The following is a 19,215-nucleotide window of genomic DNA, read 5'->3' on the forward strand; positions in this document are numbered from 1 at the left end:
CTGCAGGGTGTTTTACAAGGTGAAGAGCCGCAGCGCCCACATGAAGAGCCACGCAGAACAGGAGAAGAAGGCTGCCGCCCTGAGGCAGAAGGAGAAGGAGGCCGCTGCCGCCGCGGCAACCGCAGCCGCCGCCTCTCCGCACCAGCCCGCGCTGCGCGAGGAGAGCGGCGCGGGTGAGAGGGGCTGACGCCGCCGGGGCTCAGGGGCCCGCCCCTCGCCCTGGACCCCCGGCCCTCCCTGCACCAGCCTGCCCAAGCTCCTGCGAGCACCCTGGAACCGCCAGAGGGAGAGAGGAGAGATCACGTGGACTTTTCTCTGAAGAACAAGACAATAAAATAAACGGCTCTTTTATTTATAAAGGCCCCAGGAGCAGTCGTCTAGGCTGCAGGATCCAGTTCTCTTTGCATTCTGTCTGTCGGAAGTAGTCCTTGCGCGTTCCTCCAACTGCACTGCGAAGGCCCCTGCTGGCTGGGGCTGCCCCTCCGGACGGGCTCCAGCGCCGCCACTGCTGCCTCCCACGCTGGGACCGCTGCTGCCGCGCAGCCTCTTCCGGTCCTCCTGGTTCCCCCTGCTCCCCCTCGGTCACCATGGAGAGCCAAGCAAGCACAAGCTCACCCTCCTTGCAGCATTATTCCCCGCCCCCCCAGAGGACCTCAAAGGCTGCACAGGCCCTGCCCCAAGCCCCGAAAAGAGGAACTCCCCTGGAGGGATTGTGGTGGCCGTCTCCGAGAAGGAGCTCAGCCTGGTACCTGTGCTGTCCCCTACACGACAATGTCCAGGCCTAAGCTGCTCCGGTGACCCTGTCCTCAGGCCACCACCTATGGGAGGAGAGCTACCAGAATGCCTATAGGGCAGAGGACAGGTACCTGTCCCTTTGCTGCTTGCTAGCGGCCTGCTAGGGCTCTGAAGTTTTCTCAGATATTTGGGGAAGGGGCCAGTGTTGGGTCTCAAGCTCTCAGTCTGCTGGAAGGAAGGGAACTGTGCAGAGGGTGGAAGTTGTAGGGTTGGGCTGGAGAGAACTTTTGATAAGCCCTGGCTCTTCCTGCTTCCCACCTTTTTGCCAAACACTTTTGGTCCCCGAAGGCTGCTAAGGGGGCTTATCCTGGGCCCAGCCTGTTCCCTCTTGCCGCAGGTTCCTTGCCTGCGTATGTCCTGCCCTTGGCAGCTGCTTCCTCACCCCATCCCACCTGGTCTAGCGTGGATATCCACCGCCCAGCCCCCGGTCCTACATGCTGGAGATTTCTGGATCCTTCCCTGGGAGGGGGAGGTCTCCTAACCAGATTGGACAGGAGCCTTCATTCCTCGACTTGTGTCATTTGGGAGCTATTTATTTATTCTTAATATTTAATTTTTAACATCCTCTCAGGGACCAGGGGCCTCTTGCTTTCCAGAGGCCCAAGTGCATTTATCCCAAAATAAGGCACCTTCTTGGCATCCGCCCCCCCCCCCCCCATTCCTAAGACCCTAAGGTCCCTCACCTCATTGTTCTGGAAGCTGTTGCCAGTAGGAGTGATTAGTAGCACTGAAAGAGGGTGGAAAGGTGGAAGGTGTCACCAAAGCCACACAAAGACCAGCAGGAGCAAGGGAGATCAAAGGCAGTTCTTATTGCTACCTCTTCTCTGGCTGTATTTTCAGATTGCCTGAGGGGATTGACTGGAAGCCAGAATTCTAGTTCTGTTTCTAGTTTGAAGAAGCCATATTTGGCATGGAGTCACTGAAGTGAAGTGCTAGAAGGTTCCAGAGGCCTCCCTTGCCAGTCCCATAGAGGGCTGAGTTATTTTTCTGATCTTGCTACTCAAGTTTAGTTGTGTTAGAAGTTCTAAGTGAATGCAAGTATGTTGCAAGAATGCAGGTCAGCATGTTAGGAAGGAGCCAAAAATTCTACTACTCTCCTTACAAGATAGCCTAAAGGCGCCATGTTGGTAGCTAAGAGTGGGGAGGGAGTTTTGTTTCTAAACTATGCACTAACTGGTGTTTTTCAGCATTGATTTATGCATTAATATGGTTCTTCAGGACCCCAGATATGGGAGCAACATCTTTCTCCCCGCCAGACTCCAGGACTGCTACATAGATGACTTCAACTTCCCAGTTAGTTTCCTCCAAAGGCTTCTACAAACTCAATGTCCCAAGATCGCAGAAATCTGGTATACCCTCCAGAAACAGAAGGGTAGCAAATTTAGGCTGTCTGCTAAATCACTTATGTAATAAGAGTGCCTTCGCAGCTTTGCCCCAAAGTGCTACTTATGTTTCCCAAGGTTTTTTCTATTTAAATATAATTTAGTTTCAGGCCCCTCTGTGGACACATGGTAACAGGAACCTCCTTCGTTTAGAGTGATTCTCCTCTTCTAAGCTCATAGAAATCAGACTAGGTGAAATGTTGGTGGAGAAAATCAAGGTGGTACCTCTGTATTAATTCCACCAGACCCTGTATTTTAGAAGCGTTCATGCTCCAGGATGCATTTATATCTAGAATATAAGGTGAAAGTTAAAATGTTTAGAGGGCAGATGCAATTGTTCCAAGTGACCTGCCAATAAAGTAGGTGCAGCCATAGGAGCTGGGATAGGTATATCCTTTATGGTGCTTTCTCCCTGTGAACACATTAGGCTCGTCTTGTTTGTTTTTCTTCCTTTTTTCTTCTGTTCAGAGCTGTTTAAGAAGTTAAATGACAAACACCTCCAGCTTTATTATGCCCTCCCCACACCATTTCACATATCCATCTTCCAGTCTCCATCTACACTTCGCTAAGGGCATGAAATTAACCTAGTGCCTGTGTTCCAGACCGTTTCTGAGGTCTCTTACCCACCCACGGAGTCTGTGCTTCAGTGCACTGGCCTCCATGCCTTCAGCAGCCCCCCTCACAGCTAAGGTACACCCTCATCCCTTCTGCCTCCCCACCTCCACCCCTGGCACAGAGGTCGTGTGCTGCTTATGTCTAAAAGAAATCCCCTATATTTAACTGCCTCAGTGACCTAACCTCTTTCTTCTCATGTGCCAGATGTTAAGATGAAGGAGGAATACAACACATACTCAAGCCTCAGCTGTTTAAATATATTTTCTCTGGGGCTCTCTTTTTTCGAGCGGTATTTATTACCAGACTAGCAAGCCTAACCCCTTAGGTTTACAGGAAGTATGCATATTTTTATAAAACAATTGTATGTCCTCCCCATATTTTGCTGTGTTAATATTTGCCTCTAACAGTTTGCAGCTGTTTCACCTTTTCCTTGTTTGTCTCTAAGTTGAAGGCCTTGTTTGGAGGGGACAGCACAGGAACAGCCTTGACAGTCTGTAATTATTGTACAGATATTTTAATAGCATATAAATAAGTATATTCCTTTTATTTTGGGGAAAAAACATCAGACACTGCCTTTTGTGTGTTTGCTGCCTGTGGCACCCTTTTTTAAAGACTGTTACATATTAAAATAGTGTGTATATATATATATATTACCTCTTTTGCTGTACAGTTGTGATAGACCAGACTGAAGATTTTATTTTTTGTGTGCTTTTTATAAAAAAAAAAAATAACACACTAAAGTAAATCTTGCGGATGTGATTGTAATGTACCTATGTAACTTATTTACTTTTGAATGTTCTTCTGTATCTTTAAACCTTTTATTAAATAAGGTTTTAAAAATTCAGAGTTGAAGGCTGTGTTCTTTTGGGGAGATTTTCACCATCTGGGATCGACTAAGTAGGCCTTGTTTTGCTTGCAATGTATTACTTGACATTTGGAACCACAAGGATTCTCTTTTCATCAGGTCTTTGTCAGTGATGCCGGGAGAGGAAAAATAACACGCTAGTGTTTGCCTGTTTGCAAAGATGACTTTATAGACACAGATCTTTTTACATAACTTTAGACAAGAAAAAGTCTCAACTCAGTGTCTCACACAAAAATATGTACACGGCACACTTCCAACGTGTTAGTTTCATTGACCTAAAGTATGGAGGGTGCAGAATGCCATCAGGTGGCACAGGGAAGTCGCGGGGCTAAAGATGGTATTTTCCTATGCAGCGGTAGGCCAAGTTTCCCTTGACGGATGCATTTTCAACAATATCACCTTAACTTCACTCCAGAATTGTATTACCTTTTAAACACGGTGCTTTGTTAGAAAAAAAAAAAAAATCCGGAAAACGTGAAAAAGGAAATGAGCCATCAAAATAACGCCTGGAGACCCTCGCTAGCCCCTTGGCAACCGCTCGACCCCGAGAACCACGGGAACTCGAGGAACTCAGGTAGTCAAGGCCACCGTTGCCATGGTTACGCTCCGCCACGGGGGCGGGGCGGAAGCAGCTCACTGGGCCTGCCCCGCTCCCCACTGCGGCAGTAACGCCTTCGCTGGCTGCGGATCCCAGGACCTGGCAGCGGAGCTGCGCCACACCGCCGCAGCCCGCCGCAGCCGGCGCACCGCCACTCCTGCCCGCCCTTGCCTCGCTTCTCGGTCCTCCTGGCGCCTCCGCTGCCCGTGTCGTCGTTCCTCGGCCACCTCGCCGCCTGGAGCCATCACTAGGTCTGCAAAGAAGCCACTTGCGGACTGGCCCCGCCGCCGCCGCGACCTCAGAACAATCTCTTCCTTCGGGGACTGCGCAGCCCTCGTCTGCAAAGCAGCCGCTCCTCGCCCAGCTGAAGGCCGGGCTCCGACCGCGAACGCCGGATCAACAGCGGGAGCAAGCAGCGGGTGCCCGACGCCCCAGCTGCGGAGAGGAAGCGGCCACGCCCCGCGACCACACCCCGGCGCCTCTTCAGCCCCGCGGCTCCAGGCTTCGCCACCCGCCGTCGCTCCTCGCCTTCTGCGCTGCGACACGACACCCTGCCTGCGGGTGGGAGACGCGGGCTGCAGACCCCGACCGGAGACGCAAGATGGCGGCGGACGCGTGACTGACTGCCAGAGCATCCCAGAGGCTTCGCTCGGAGAACCAGCCGAAGGACTGACTTTGCGGGGCAGCGAAAGGACAAGAGGAGGACTCTGGTGTCATTTGTTAATTGTGATCGCGTGAAGCTTGCCTCCCTCGGGCATATTGGGGGGAGTGTCTGCTGCTGTCCTAAGTCCCAGAGCACAGGGAGCCACAGTCTAATCCTTATTTGTAGAGTTGGGGCCCTTGACAGTTGGGAAAATGGCGATGACACTGTTGGAAGACTGGTGCAGGGGGATGGATGTGAACTCCCAGAGAGCCCTGCTGGTCTGGGGGATCCCAGTGAACTGTGATGAGGCTGAAATCGAAGAGACCCTCCAGGCTGCGATGCCCCAGGTGCCCTATCGAGTACTTGGGAGAATGTTTTGGAGGGAAGAGAATGCAAAAGCAGCCTTGTTAGAGCTCACTGGCGCTGTCGATTACGCCGCGATCCCCAGGGAGATGCCGGGTAAAGGAGGGGTCTGGAAAGTGGTCTTTAAACCCCCGACTTCCGATGCTGAATTTTTAGAAAGGCTGCACCTCTTCCTGGCGAGAGAGGGGTGGACCGTGCAAGATGTTGCCCGCGTCCTTGGGTTTCAGAATCCTGCTCCGGCCCCAGGCCCAGATATGCCGGCAGAGATGCTAAACTATATTTTGGATAATGTTATTCAGCCTCTTGTTGAGTCCATATGGTACAAGAAGCTGACGCTGTTCTCTGGGAGGGACATCCCGGGGCCGGGGGAGGAGACCTTTGATCCCTGGCTGGAACACACTAATGAGGTCATAGAGGAGTGGCAGGTGTCTGATGTAGAAAAGAGGCGGCGGTTGATGGAGAGTCTTAGAGGCCCTGCCGCTGATGTCATCCGCATCCTGAAGACTAACAACCCTGCAATAACCACTGCTGAATGCCTGAAGGCGCTTGAGCAGGTGTTTGGGAGCGTCGAGAGCTCTAGGGATGCGCAGGTCAGATTTCTGAACACTTACCAGAACCCGGGAGAAAAGTTATCTGCATATGTCATTCGACTGGAGCCTCTTCTGCAGAAGGTGGTGGAGAAGGGGGCTATAGATAAAGATAACGTGAACCAGGCCCGCCTGGAGCAGGTTATTGCCGGGGCCAACCACAGCGGGGCCATCCGAAGGCAGCTGTGGCTGACGGGGGCTGCAGAAGGGCCTGCCCCTAACCTCTTCCAGTTGCTGGTGCAGATCCGAGAGGAGGAGGCCAAGGAGGAGGAGGAGGAGGCTGAGGCCGCCCTCCTGCAGTTAGGCCTGGAGGGGCACTTCTGAGGCCCAGGAAACAGGCTGTACTGCAGATCTAGATCACAGCTGCTTTCCTTGTCTCCATGCTATCTTACAGGTGTCTCTTAGTAGTAAAGACTTAGCCATGTGCTTGGGGGGGGAGGGGGTTTGAGAGCAGGGAGGCAGCAGGCCTGGGTATTCATGTAACATAAGTACAATCGTGCAAATGAGCACCCTGAGCTACTTACTATAAGTGAGTCGTACCTAGCTGCAATGCCAGGTAAAGACTTGTGCACCAGTGCTCAGTGCAAGCTGTCGTTGTGGCAATCATGAGTTGTAAAACATGTGAATTTGTGACACTTCCCATTGAGGTAATTAAGTGTGAAATTGCATGTTCTGATGTTTAGCGCAGGACCTGGCAAACACAAAAAGTGTTCAGTAAAAATGATGAGCCGTTATTACTAATATCGTGAATAGTTCTGTGTTTACAGTAAATTGTTCCTAATTTATATTAATGGAAAGAAATGTGACTTAATTAGATACTACTAGTTATTCAACCATACAAAGCAAATTTCTTATTTTTCATCTTGAAACGTCTGGATCAGTTTAATTGACAAGTGTTCTGAGACTATGGAATGGGGTGTTAGGAAACAATCCTAGAACTGCGTGAATCAATTTTTCTCTGTACAAGATACAAACTGCATGGGAAGGTTATAAAGAACCAGTTACAGTATCTAGTTCCCCACTTCAAGTCTGTCATTGAATAGTAGTTCTTGTTCATGCTGATTCTAAGTGTTCTAAATTTCAAGTTATCAAAATACATGTATATGAATAAAAATATTTTAAAAATTCTTTTGTCTTGTTTTTCTGACACATATACAAAATTTAAGTGTAATTAAGCTCTATGTTCTCTTAGGAAGACTTCCCCATGCTGCTAAGAAAATCAGACTTCAATGATTTTATCTTTAAACTTCATGTCATACTATGCGAGTTTAAATTGCAGAACCTTTTGGTATTTTCAACTTTTGCATGTTTTCTACAAGGCAAGTGTTAGAAGGCTAAAAAGACCTATGTAAATATTAACTTACTGTAAAATGTTAGAAAATCCTGAAATGGGGCTCAGGATGTCATCTAGCAATGCTTTCTCTCCCCTTTCTAAATCCTTTTTCAGCTAACGGTGTTTATTTTGCTGAGGAATAATTCCTCAGCTTAAAATGAAGGTTTCAGATTTATAGCAGCCATTTGATACCAAGAGGGTACAAATAGGGAAACAGTTTAAAAACATGTTTGACTTCAGAGCTTTAGTGACCAAAGGTGTCTTGAGATCCTAGTAAATCCAGAAGTGGTTACATGAGCATAAGAGTTCAGTGGGGTTTTCCCCTAGTAACAAGGCTTTAAAATTACAGCCAACCTATTTGACAATCATCAGGTAAAAATTTATTTATAAAGGCTACTACTGGTGTACATTCAAACATTTTTCTGTACACTCATGTCATCTGTTCCACCCTCACACGCTTAACACACACATCTCCAAATGTTTGATTCTCAACAGATACGCAAGTCTTTGCTTCCCCCAGTAAACATGTCCTCATTCCTCTACTCCCCAACTCACATAGCTTCCCTCTCCATCGCCATTGGCATGACAGCATGGCACCGGGTACACGCCCCCCTCACTTCTCAGAATCTTATCTGTACACATTCACTCCCACCTTCCCCCGACACTCTCATAAACACACTCCCACCACACGCGCACATGCACACACACACAGACCCACACGGACACAAACACACACACTACAGCAGTCTCCCACCCCAACCATACAATCCTGTTTCTCCACACATGCTCCCACTGCCACCTCACACCAGCCAGCCACATATACACACACATTCTCACTCCACGCAAGTTACATTCATAACAAAAATAGTGGGTTTCTCTCACCCGATGTCAGAGGCATCCTTCAATGTCTGTACATAGAGATATACCTTCTTATAGCTGCAGAACTGACTGCATCTTAGGAAGGAGGGTTATCACTTCAGATTCTTTTATTATATGTAACGGTTATATATCGACATATACATACATATGTATTTGATTACATATATATGGTACACATGTAAGGATTCTAGATGTCCATCCTTTATTCTAGAAAACTAAAAATAATGAGCTGTTTCTTATCTGAATTAAGGGTTTCTCTTTATAAAAGGCTCAAAAATTAAAATCTGCTTTTTAAAGGAGGACAGCAGCAAGAAACATCCTTAGAACCAAAGAACTGTGGAATAAACAAGTAGAAACTGCACCACAGTCCCATTCTGAGGCCAAAATTATATTTGGTTGATAGCACAGAATATGTGCTGAGACAATGTGTAATGTTACAGCTATTACTAGGCTATCTTGTTTCTTGTGGATCAAAAAGGGGCTGGCCAGTGTCAGGTTATTACAGACCACAAATCAGGGGCCTATCAATCAACCTTAAACTCGTATACTACCAGTAAGGAGAGGACTAGGAATAGTCTTTCCGGTTCCGGGAAGCACTTTGCAGGATCCCAATCATTTGGAATGGTGCCCAGAGGCCTTCTAGTGAAGACTTACAAACCTGGAAGAGGAGATTATCACTGGTAGTGAACTACAGGGGGAAAAAAATGGCATAAAGAAATGAGTCAGGCTCTCTCCCTGTCTCATACACACTCACACAAGCTGTGTGGAATGTTTGATCTAAAGGCCAAATTTCTTCAGAATTGAATGTGATTGGAAGTTCACATGGTTGCTCTATACTAGCTAAAGCTAATGGCCACATAACCAAAAAAAGATACGAATTAATTTTTTTTAGAAAATAACACAATTTATTACTATTTTAAAACAAGTTTCACAAAATAACATTCAGAAACTCAACATTTCTAAATAAGTTAACACAATAAGTTTAGTCATAAAGTCATGCTACAAAATTCCTGCATATAAAAGATTATCAAAGTATTAATAGATGTTAAAATGTTCTTTAGAATGGAGTTGGTTCTAGAAGCCAAAGATTCTGGAATGATGCTCGTTATCATGACTGACACCCTGGGAGAAGCAGCTAGCTGTATGTATATTCTCTACCACCAGTCTTTTGATGGGATTGATCCCTCCAGGCAATAGCACCTCAGAGGCAGGTATCCTGCAGATCAAAGAAGCAAAGAACTTCCCACCCTTGTCACATTAGCCACAGCTTAATTTAACCAACATCTAAATTAACTGTTAAAATCTAGACGTGGGAAAGATAACTAACGCACAAAGTTTCTATTCTGAGAAAGAGAATTCTACATGACACATTCCCCAGAGGGATGACGGTCAATGTAGCAGACATGGAAGATGACAACAAGGAGGGAAATAGGGAAATCCAGACTCTGATTATGTCAACAGACAACTATTGCTCAGGTTGGCTTAGAACGAGCAAGGATAAGTCTGATTCTCTAATATCCACATGCAGGCTAGGTATTTACCTATCTGCCCTTTGGGAGTCCTGTCTACCAACATCCAGTTCATAATTTTAAAGTGCAAATCTATGGCAAAATAGTTTACTCTCCCCCATCCCCTTGTTAAATTTGCTAGATCATAATTTGGTTGGCTGGTTCCCCTCTAATCTGCCCAATATGGGAAGTAACTAGAATCCAGTTATGACTTCTCCAAGTGGCAAGTGAAAATGTTTCTTAGGTTAGAAAAAAGTAAGACTCAGTCTCATTTTGACTTTCAGTTTTCTTCCTTTGCAGTCAGTTATAAAAAGGTAGCAACAGAGATTTCAATGTGGGATTTCTAAAAGTTCAGTGATTTTTTTAAGACATACTCTATTTTTTTTATTGCACCTATTTTATGGTTTTATGAAAAAACCAAAACCAAAACCAAAACCTCACGCTAGAGTGAGGATAAAGGAATATGGTCAAGTTAGCTGTGTCAGAAGCACCAACTCTGCTACACTGAAACTTGCTTTATATTTAATTATTCACAGACATATTAAGCAGCCTAAATAAAGAAAACATGTGCCGAAGGGATTAATTTCAGTTAAAAGATAACTTTCAGTTCAGCAGTTAGTTTTCTCCCTTTACCAACAATTACAATGTAAGGTCCTCACAAACTGACAAACTGCAGTTAAAGAGACACTACTCGTGATCAATACTTTGACACTCCCCACCCCCCAACACACCAATTTTTAAAAGTTAATGATTAAGTCCAACCTTCCTAGACCCTACACTTTTTCCATTAGTCCTAAGAAAAACCCAGGTGGAAGATTCTTGGTCACAGAGATAACTACCTTCAACTCCACTTACACATCACCAATTCTGAGAATAAGTCAACAGTTAAGATTCATTTTTTATTCCTCCTTACTCTACTTCAGACCACTGGTAAAAGAAGAATCTATTCAAGTCAAAATTCTTTTTCCACACAAGAACCACATTTAAGTGTCTAATAACCATACCAAGTAATACCAAGTTAATGACCAATTATCATGACATCCTTCTGATCACATCCAAAATTGGTGTCTACACCAGCTAACTTTCACATATGATTACCAAACTTTTCCAAATTTTATACAATATTTTTCTGTATTTAATGACTGCTACAGTCTGGAAAATCTATGCATTAGTGGACAATGAACAAACATTTAAAGAATGATCCATTTTCTAAAAGTACACTCAAAATGTTCAAAGATAAAGCAAAATCTATCATAAAGTTGAATTCTGTTATAGTAAGAGAGAGGTAGGTTAACAATCACTGTCCTAAGATAAGCAGGAATACTAAGAAATAAAAGTTGAGACCCTGCTGAAAAACATAAGTTGAACCTTCCAGCCCTGAGTTTCTAATGTTATATGACAATTATTAAAATGAGCATTACAAAAAAGCAAAACACCAATGACCATTTTCCTTCCATCCATAATTATTAAATACATCACCTTCTCTCATACAACAACTCAGGAGGCATATATGGCTAGAGTGAAAATAAATGCACCTGGACAAAAGGAATGTTAGTATAAAGCACTGGTTCTTAACCAGGAACAAATCTGTTCCTACCCCACTGCCAGAGGGGACAGATGGTAATGTCTGAAGACATTTTTGGTTGTCAGAATGAAACTGGGGATTCTACTGGTATCTAGTGAGTAGAAGCCAGAGATAGTGCTAAACATCCTATAATACACAGGATAACATTATCCAACCCAAAATGGTAATAGTGCCAACACTGAGAAACTCTGGTCTAAAGGAACAAACTCCTATGAACACAGAACACAAAAACCTTTCAAGGCCTAACCAGATAATACAGCCATAAACTTACAGTTAGGGAACACAGAAAAGTTGAATTCCTTTGCAGACTAAAATCAAGTTACCTGTGGAAAATTAAAATACTGGATGGATTCCAGAGCTCTACCATCATTACAAGAATAGAAAAAATTTAGATGAGCCACTAAAATGGCATAATGCTTTAAACCAAGAGCACAGAGAGAATCCATCCCAATCTCTGAGAACTATCAGTGATTTAAAAATATTAAGAAACAAGGAGAAGCAGAGAAAATGTTTCTATATTATAGAATTCAGAAAACCAAATGCCAACACCATAAGCCATTTTAAGATTCAATATGAAGTTATTCATTCCCTATTATATTCACTTCCAGAGTAACTTTTAGAAAATATATCCATACATAGCAAAATGGCTTCAAGCTTTCCTACTGGATGACATGCAAACTACAAGTGAAGAAGATCATCTTCCCTCCTAGTTTTGAAGATTTAATCACCACCAAGGGGAATACTCATTGTCTACAGTTCACAAAAGAAATACCCAAAGGCTTTGAATGTGTAAGCCAGAGTAAAGATTTCTTCCTATCAGATTATAAGGAAGAACTAAAAGGATGCAAAAAGTGTTGGACTAATTTTTCCTCTTGCTGTTTGTATTCAGAATTGATTGTCAAAGCAGTGGTCCCTTTAGATCAGAGTGACTCAGAGAAATCACGTAATTCCTACTTAAATGATAGCTGAAAATTTCTGAAGCCCAGGACTATTTATGCAATCACTTAAAACAAACCAAAATGACACTCCCCTCTTTGACTGGTTTTACACAAGTAAATGGGGAAATTAGAATCAGTCTCTGGTTGAGGGACTTTAGGCACGATTTGGCAGAGCGCCTCTAACTTCTTTTCTGAAATCCGTCAGTTATTCAGTCATGGCCTACTATGGACTTCATCATCATATGGTTACTGACTACTATATCTTGTACTTTCCAAAAAGATTTTTTTTTCTTATGTGATAAATTCTAAGCTCTGTCTCCAACTATTGCTTTGCAATTTTAAGGTTAAATCACCTACCATCCTTCATAGAGAAGGCAATCCTTAAAAATATTGCCATTTGCCTGCAATCCCATAATGAAATATCTCTTCTCTTTTCCCTCCACAATCACTTACATAATTCATTTTAAGAGCTGTTTAACTCAGAAACATTCTAAAAATATATTTCAAAATTCTAAATTTAACCTATTGAAAGGTATCAGATGCAGTCTTTAGGTTCTATATCCTTATTTATAGCAATCATTTCTCCCAACGTGAGGGTCAAAAGAACAAAGTTATTAGGGAAAATTTTGACATATATGAATGGCCAACATTAGGCTAGTAATTCAAACTATTGTTTACATACATTTCCTTATATAACATATAAGGGACTATAAACCAAAAAGTGTGCCTAAAATCAGGTCCACATGAGTAACATGACCACAGTACCAGTTAAAGGAATGATCATGGCAGTCATTTCAACCACTGACCTGGATCACAGAATGGCTGACTGTGCACAGTGACTCAAGTGGCCAGGCATGTAAACACAACCTAAATTCCAGTTGACATTGCACACATTTTTGGAAAAACAACTAAATATAACATGGGCTATAAGGCCCCCAAGATATTAATTTTTCCTTTTTTCACCACAGCTTTTCCAACTGGACTTTGGGAGTCTTGGTTCTAGGGCTGCTCTGCATTTCTTCTAAGAGGAACTCTTCCTGTCACTGTGCTGCCTTTTGAACCAAAGGCGTCACATATTTGTGCTTCTGAATCATAAGGACATGGACCTTCAGGAAAGATAGTCTACAGACTCAAAGGTTAAGTATATATATTTAAATGCCTGGTCTAAAAAAAAAAACAACTTAAATTGAATAAAGAACCGTATTTGTTATTCTTTTTTGTTAAAAATGACTAGTCTATAAAAAGTTTCAGTAGATGGGGCCACGAAGTACACAACTGGGACTAAAGACAAAAATTGAAAATCTGAATTTCTAAAAAAAGTACTAGAATATATGAAGTTGGTGTTACTGTTACTATTTGGGGGGAGAAACACTAAATAGGTTTAAAAAAAGATAGGAATGAGAGATTTGTTTTATCTTAATAATCTTTTGCCCCACACAGAATCTTTAAAATAGACAATTATACAAAACTTATCTATTGTTCTTATGACATTTAAATAAGTTAACATGAAGCGGAAAACATGGTGTTAGTTATCTTCTTCCTCGTCCTCTTTAATTACTGGGGTACCTAAAATGAAAAATAAAATTATTTCTGGTCATTCTAAACAGATTTTTTAAATTCTAAATGAAAATATTGTTCTGTTAACCAGAGACGCTATGAATACTAGGAAGTGTGCCATAATAAAAATAATCTCATAAAATAATCTCTTTGATTTCAAATTATCCAAAAAGCTTCTCAGGAAACTTCTCAAATGGATTAATATAAGTATTTGTGAATATTTAGCTCCCCAAATGCAGAGTTGCAAATAAAAGTGCCTACAGGTGGCAGGCAGAAAAATAAAGCTCTATATACACACTAAAAACTGTACATGTTAAACACAGAGAAATATTCTTCATTTTTCACCATAAAATATGCAATCCCAGTGTTGCCAGAAATCTGAATTTTTATTTTACTCCCCAAATATTAAACAATGGGAATAAACTTGAAAAAATAAAAATAAAAAGAACCAAAACACAGAAAACAAAACACATCTGCAGGCTATCACTGGGCCAAGAGCCACACATTTCTTTTTTTTAAAAAAAATTTTTTTTTCAACGTTTATTTATTTTTCTTGGGACAGAGAGAGACAGAGCATGAACGGGGGAGGGGCAGAGAGAGAGGGAGACACAGAATCGGAAACAGGCTCCAGGCTCTGAGCCATCAGCCCAGAGCCCGACGCGGGGCTCGAACTCACGGACCGCGAGATCGTGACCTGGCTGAAGTCGGACGCTTAACCGACTGCGCCACCCAGGCGCCCCAAGAGCCACACATTTCTGAGCACTGGCATTTGAAGCCTGCCCACAATTTGACTCCAGTCCCATGTTCAGTCTTTTTTTTTTTTTTTAATTTTTTTTTAACATTTATTTATTTTTGAGACAGAGAGAGACAGAGCATGAACAGGGGAGGGTGAGAGAGAGGGAGACACAGAATCTGAAACAGGCTCCAGGCTCCGAGCTGTCAGCACAGAGCCCGACGCGGGGCTCGAACTCATGGACCGCGAGATCATGACCTGAGCCGAAGTCGGACCGCGAGATCATGACCTGAGCCGAAGTCGGCCACTCAACCAACTGAGCCACCTAGGCCCCCCCCATGTTCAGTCTTAACTCTTCAGCCAGTCACCTTCTGCACCAGCTAAACTGATCAGTTCATGGTCTACCAAACTCATCTTGCACACTCTTATCTCTGGATCCTTGGTCAAGGGTTCCTCCATTTTGGAATGCCCCCTACCAACTCTCCTTCCATCTAAATCCCACCCTTAATTAAAAACCAACTCCAGGGCACCTGGGTGGCTCAGCTGCCTGAATGTCCAACTTCAGCTCAGACGATGATCTCACGGTTTGTGGGTTCGAGCCCCACGTGGGGCACTGTGTTGACAGTTCAGAGCCTGAAGCCTGTTTTGGATTCTGTTTCTCCCTCTCTCTGCCCCTCCCCTGCTCGCACTCTGTCTCTCTCTGTGTCTCAACAATAAATAAATGTTAAAAAAAAATTTTTTTAAAAAGAACCAACTCCAGTGCCTCTTCCTCTGTGATCCTTGCGAAATGAACATTTATGTTCTTTACAGTAGTGACTAGAGTTTCACCTCTCTGTACTCTGCACAGCATCTTTTTACAGGGGGAGAGTGCATAACATACAAAGTACACAAATTATGTAAGTGTGCAGATTGATAAATATGTACAAAATGAACACATCTGGTAACCAGCACCCAGATTAGGTAGAGAACATTATTAGAAACCCCCCCCAAACTTCCTCAAGCCCCCTTCCAGTCACTATCCCCCCACAAAAGGTATATTCTATCCTAATGTCTAACATCATAGGGTATTTGCCTGTTTTTGAAATTGATATGAATGGGATGGTGTAACATGCACTCTGTGTCTGGCTTCTTTTGCTCAACATTATGTTTGCGAGACTCATCTATTTGTGTGAAATTTGTAGTTCATTCATTCTCATTGCTGTTTAATATTACATTGTATGAATATGTCATAATTTATTCTATTGTTGATGGGCATTTGGGTTGTTTCCAATTTATAGCTATTAAAATAGCGCTGCTATGAACATTCTCATACCTATCTTTGGGTTAACAGATATATCCTTTTATTTGGGGTCTGTAGCTAGGAGAAAAAGTGCTGGGTCATAATGGATATGTATGTAGACCTTTTATAGATAATGCCAGTTTTCCAAAGTGGTCATACCAAGTTACATTACTACCTGGCAGGGTCTGAGAGTTCTAGTTGCTCCACATCCCACCAATATTTGGTATTGTCTTTTTCATGTTAGCTTTTTTTTTTTTAATTTTTTTTTTTTCAACGTTTATTTATTTTTGGGACAGAGAGAGACAGAGCATGAACGGGGGAGGGGCAGAGAGAGAGGGAGACACAGAAACGGAAACAGGCTCCAGGCTCTGAGCCATCAGCCCAGAGCCTGACGCGGGGCTCGAACTCCCGGACCGCGAGATCGTGACCTGGCTGAAGTCGGACGCTTAGCCGACTGCGCCACCCAGGCGCCCCAGCTTTTTTTTTTTTAAGTAGGCTTCATGCCCAGCCACAAAGCCTAATGCAGGACCTGCACTCATGACCCTGAGATTAAGACCTGAGCTGAGACCAAGAGTCGGATGCTTCACCAACTGAGCCACCCTGGCATCCCCATTTTAGCTTTTTAAGATTCCCCAGTTTTGCTTATAAGCGACAGAAAAGAAGCAAAAGTAGGCAAGTTAGCAGCTGTAGCCATCTCTGTCCTGGTATCCTAACTAGCAGGATGGTTCTTTTGGGGCTGTTCAGATTGGTCTGAAGTCAATGCTTGGTCCAAAAGGCTATAATGTGGCTTGGTCTATTCAGGGTCTACGTAAGGGGTCCATGTTTAAGGGAAGGGTTTTACTTCCTGTGTGCAATGCTGAAAGAAATAAGACAAATGACTTCAAATGGTTCTACAATCGAACCAAAAGTGAACATAGAAAAGCTGAAGTCCAAGACTCTAATGTTCCTACCCACTTTTTTCTATTTTATTTTTTAATTGTGAAATATTCATTCATACAAATACAGTGTAAATAATTTAAGGAGTAACAAAGCCAATGATTCTATACCTACTACCAATTTAGGAAAGAGAGCATTACCAGTATTTTAGAAACCTGTTTGCCTCTTCCCAGTTATTCCTATACCTCTCCATAAGAGATAATCTGCTGTCATTTTACCCCTAAATATGCATCCAGGAAAAAAAAAAAGAACATTCTGCATGATTCCATTAATACAAAACTCTAGAAAATTCAAACTAATCTATAGAGACAGAAAGCAACCACTAATTACCTTGGGAGGGATGATGGCAAGGAGCAGGAGGGAAGGATTACAAATAGGCACAAGGATACTTTTTGGGGTGATGCATATGTTCATTATCTTTTTCTCCCCAGCTTTACTGAGATAGCATTGTGTAAGTTTAAGGTATAAACATGATGATTTGATATACATATATACTATGAAATGATTACCACAATGTTAATACATCGATCACTTCACATATTTACTTGTGTGTGTGTGTGTGTGTGTGTGTGTGTGTGTGTGTGGTGAGAACTTTTAAGATCTACTCTCTTAGCAACTTTCAAGTTGCTATTAAGACAGTATTGTTAACTACAGTCACCATCATATGTTCACTATCTTAATTGTGGTGATGGTTTCAGAGGTGTCTATGTATATCAAAACATATAAAATAATTATCACTTTAAATATGTGCAATTAATTGTGTCAATTATACTTCAAGCAAGCTATTTTTTGGTGTAGGAAAGTAGATAGTTAAGAGCTTTTTACATCAATAATTCTCAACTGGAGGACAGGTGAGCACATACCTAGGGAGGCAATTGGAATCACCTATGAAACTTGTTCAAACTACAGAGACCGCTTCACTTTCTCCCTAGAGATTCTAATTTCTTTTTTTTTTTATGTTTTATTTATTTTTGAAAGCAAGAGAGACAGAGCATGAGTGGGGGAGGGGCAGAGAGAGGGGGAGACACAGAATCCAAAACAGGCTCCAGGCTCTGAGCTGTCAGCACAGAGTCCGACACCGGGCTCGAACTCACAGACCGTGAGATCATGACCTGAGCCAAAGCCAGACGCTTAACCGACTGAACCACCCAGGCTCCCCTCTCCCCAGAGATTCTAAACCATCCCTCCATAGGGGTGCAGTCCCATTTAAGAACAACCACTGCAGTAAGCTGGAATGGATAAAAGAATTGTGTACTGAGGCTTTGAAAGAGTTGGTAAGAGAGAGATGGAGAGACAAAGAATAGGAAGGATAGAATGACAAGGCAGCAGGAGTGGTGAAGAGAGAAGAGAAGGTTTGAGGGACAAGGAAGCCTAAACCACAGACAACTAAGCCTTTTGTTTTGGATGTGAATATCAGTATGAGTATGGTGATGAAGAAAGTAGAGCAAATATGTGTGTGGTAAGTGATGATGACAATGATAATGATCATGTAGCTGGATATTACTTATTTGTTTCTTCTAAATATTTTCCTTTCCCTTCTTCAGTCAGGTAGCCTAGTCAGCTCTATGGATCACTGCTTCAGGGGCAATGTGGAAAGCAGAAAAAGACCATCAGACTTACTAGCTTTTGTCTTTGAAAAGCCTAAGAAGATCACTGAGAAGACAATTTGTGAGCAGATGCAGAATGATGTGGAAAAGAAGGAGGGGGATAGGGATTCTCCTCAGATTAGAAAGGTTATTTCTCTGGGTTGGCAGAAGAGAGAGAAATCTGTAGGTACTGGAACATTTGGGATCCTAGTCTGGCTTCCTCATAGCACCATTAGGAGGAGGTAAGATCCCGAGAAGTCTGGGACTATTATCATTTCTAGTTTTTAGATACAAAAGAACAAGGTTTGGTGACATTCATTAACTAGCACAATGACAAAAGGCTACTAAGTGGTAGAATTGGAACTTGAACCTAGTCAGGGATATCTACTGACATTGACACCTATCTTAAATACTGGTTAACTAAAATTAGGTGTGGGGGGAGGGTATAGAGAGAAAATGACAATTTTGATGCAGCTGTGAAAAAGCAACTGCTTACCATTTATGTCTAATTATTCTGCAAAATAATACCCTTGTGACTTGAGAAAAGCCTGGCTTTCTTAAAAGTTTTTGGTCTAGAGATGATCTTACACCAGTCTAAGTATCCCAGGAGTTTTTCATCTCACCCTGGCCCAAACTCGGACTATAAAATTTCCTATGGAATGAAATGGCTTTGGAGATGAGAGACAACCTATCTTTTTTTTCAGTTGTGCTCCTTTTCATAATTCCATGTCACAAATTCAATTCTTATGCTTAGAAATCATTGCCCCAAGCTGGCTCAGGGTCACTCACCATCCAGCTTTTTCAGTTTGGGAACTCTCTTGGTTGCTTCTTCAATCCAGTTCCCCTCCGCAGAATGTTTCTCTTCCAAGGGATTGCCTACAAACACCAGGTCTTCCAGGCACGGCAGTTCGGCCAGCTTCACAAATTCAGCTATAAGTACAAAGAATACATTCCATATGAAAATGGCAAGTTTTCCTGTTATGATTTTTGGGATTGAGGGGTTGAACTCCAGTACCAGTTGCCCTCAGTTTGT

At 42.9% G+C, this 19,215-nt stretch overlaps 3 protein-coding genes across 5 annotated transcripts in view; 2 read left to right on the forward strand and 1 right to left on the reverse strand.

Moving 5' to 3' along the window:
* The window catches only part of MIDEAS (mitotic deacetylase associated SANT domain protein), a 68,206-nt gene extending 64,570 nt beyond the window's left edge, over positions 1 to 3,636 (forward strand). For all 3 annotated transcript variants that reach the window (XM_047079380.1, XM_047079382.1, XM_047079381.1), the window contains one exon: positions 7 to 3,636. In XM_047079380.1, coding sequence (XP_046935336.1) covers positions 7 to 187 — 181 coding nt within the window. In that variant the 3' untranslated portion in view covers positions 188 to 3,636. The remainder of the gene's footprint in view (positions 1 to 6) is intronic.
* A 711-nt stretch (positions 3,637 to 4,347) lies between these two features.
* On the forward strand, positions 4,348 to 6,976 carry PNMA1 (PNMA family member 1). Its single transcript, XM_047079383.1, has one exon. It carries the CDS (start codon positions 5,111 to 5,113, stop codon positions 6,170 to 6,172), a length of 1,062 nt encoding a protein of 353 aa, XP_046935339.1. The 5' UTR covers positions 4,348 to 5,110; the 3' UTR covers positions 6,173 to 6,976.
* A 1,952-nt stretch (positions 6,977 to 8,928) lies between these two features.
* Positions 8,929 to 19,215, reverse strand: part of DNAL1 (dynein axonemal light chain 1) — a 51,067-nt gene continuing 40,780 nt past the window's right edge. Inside the window, exons 7-8 of the mRNA XM_047079384.1 lie at positions 18,972 to 19,112; positions 8,929 to 13,657 (exon numbers count right to left, since the gene is read on the reverse strand). Coding sequence (XP_046935340.1) covers positions 13,617 to 13,657; positions 18,972 to 19,112 — 182 coding nt within the window. The 3' untranslated portion in view covers positions 8,929 to 13,616. The remainder of the gene's footprint in view (positions 13,658 to 18,971; positions 19,113 to 19,215) is intronic.

Source organism: Lynx rufus, unplaced genomic scaffold, assembly GCF_022079265.1.
Source record: "Lynx rufus isolate CCGP_SWC_20201006 ecotype Redwood Valley unplaced genomic scaffold, mLynRuf1.p SCAF_17, whole genome shotgun sequence".
NCBI lineage: Eukaryota > Metazoa > Chordata > Mammalia > Carnivora > Felidae > Lynx > Lynx rufus.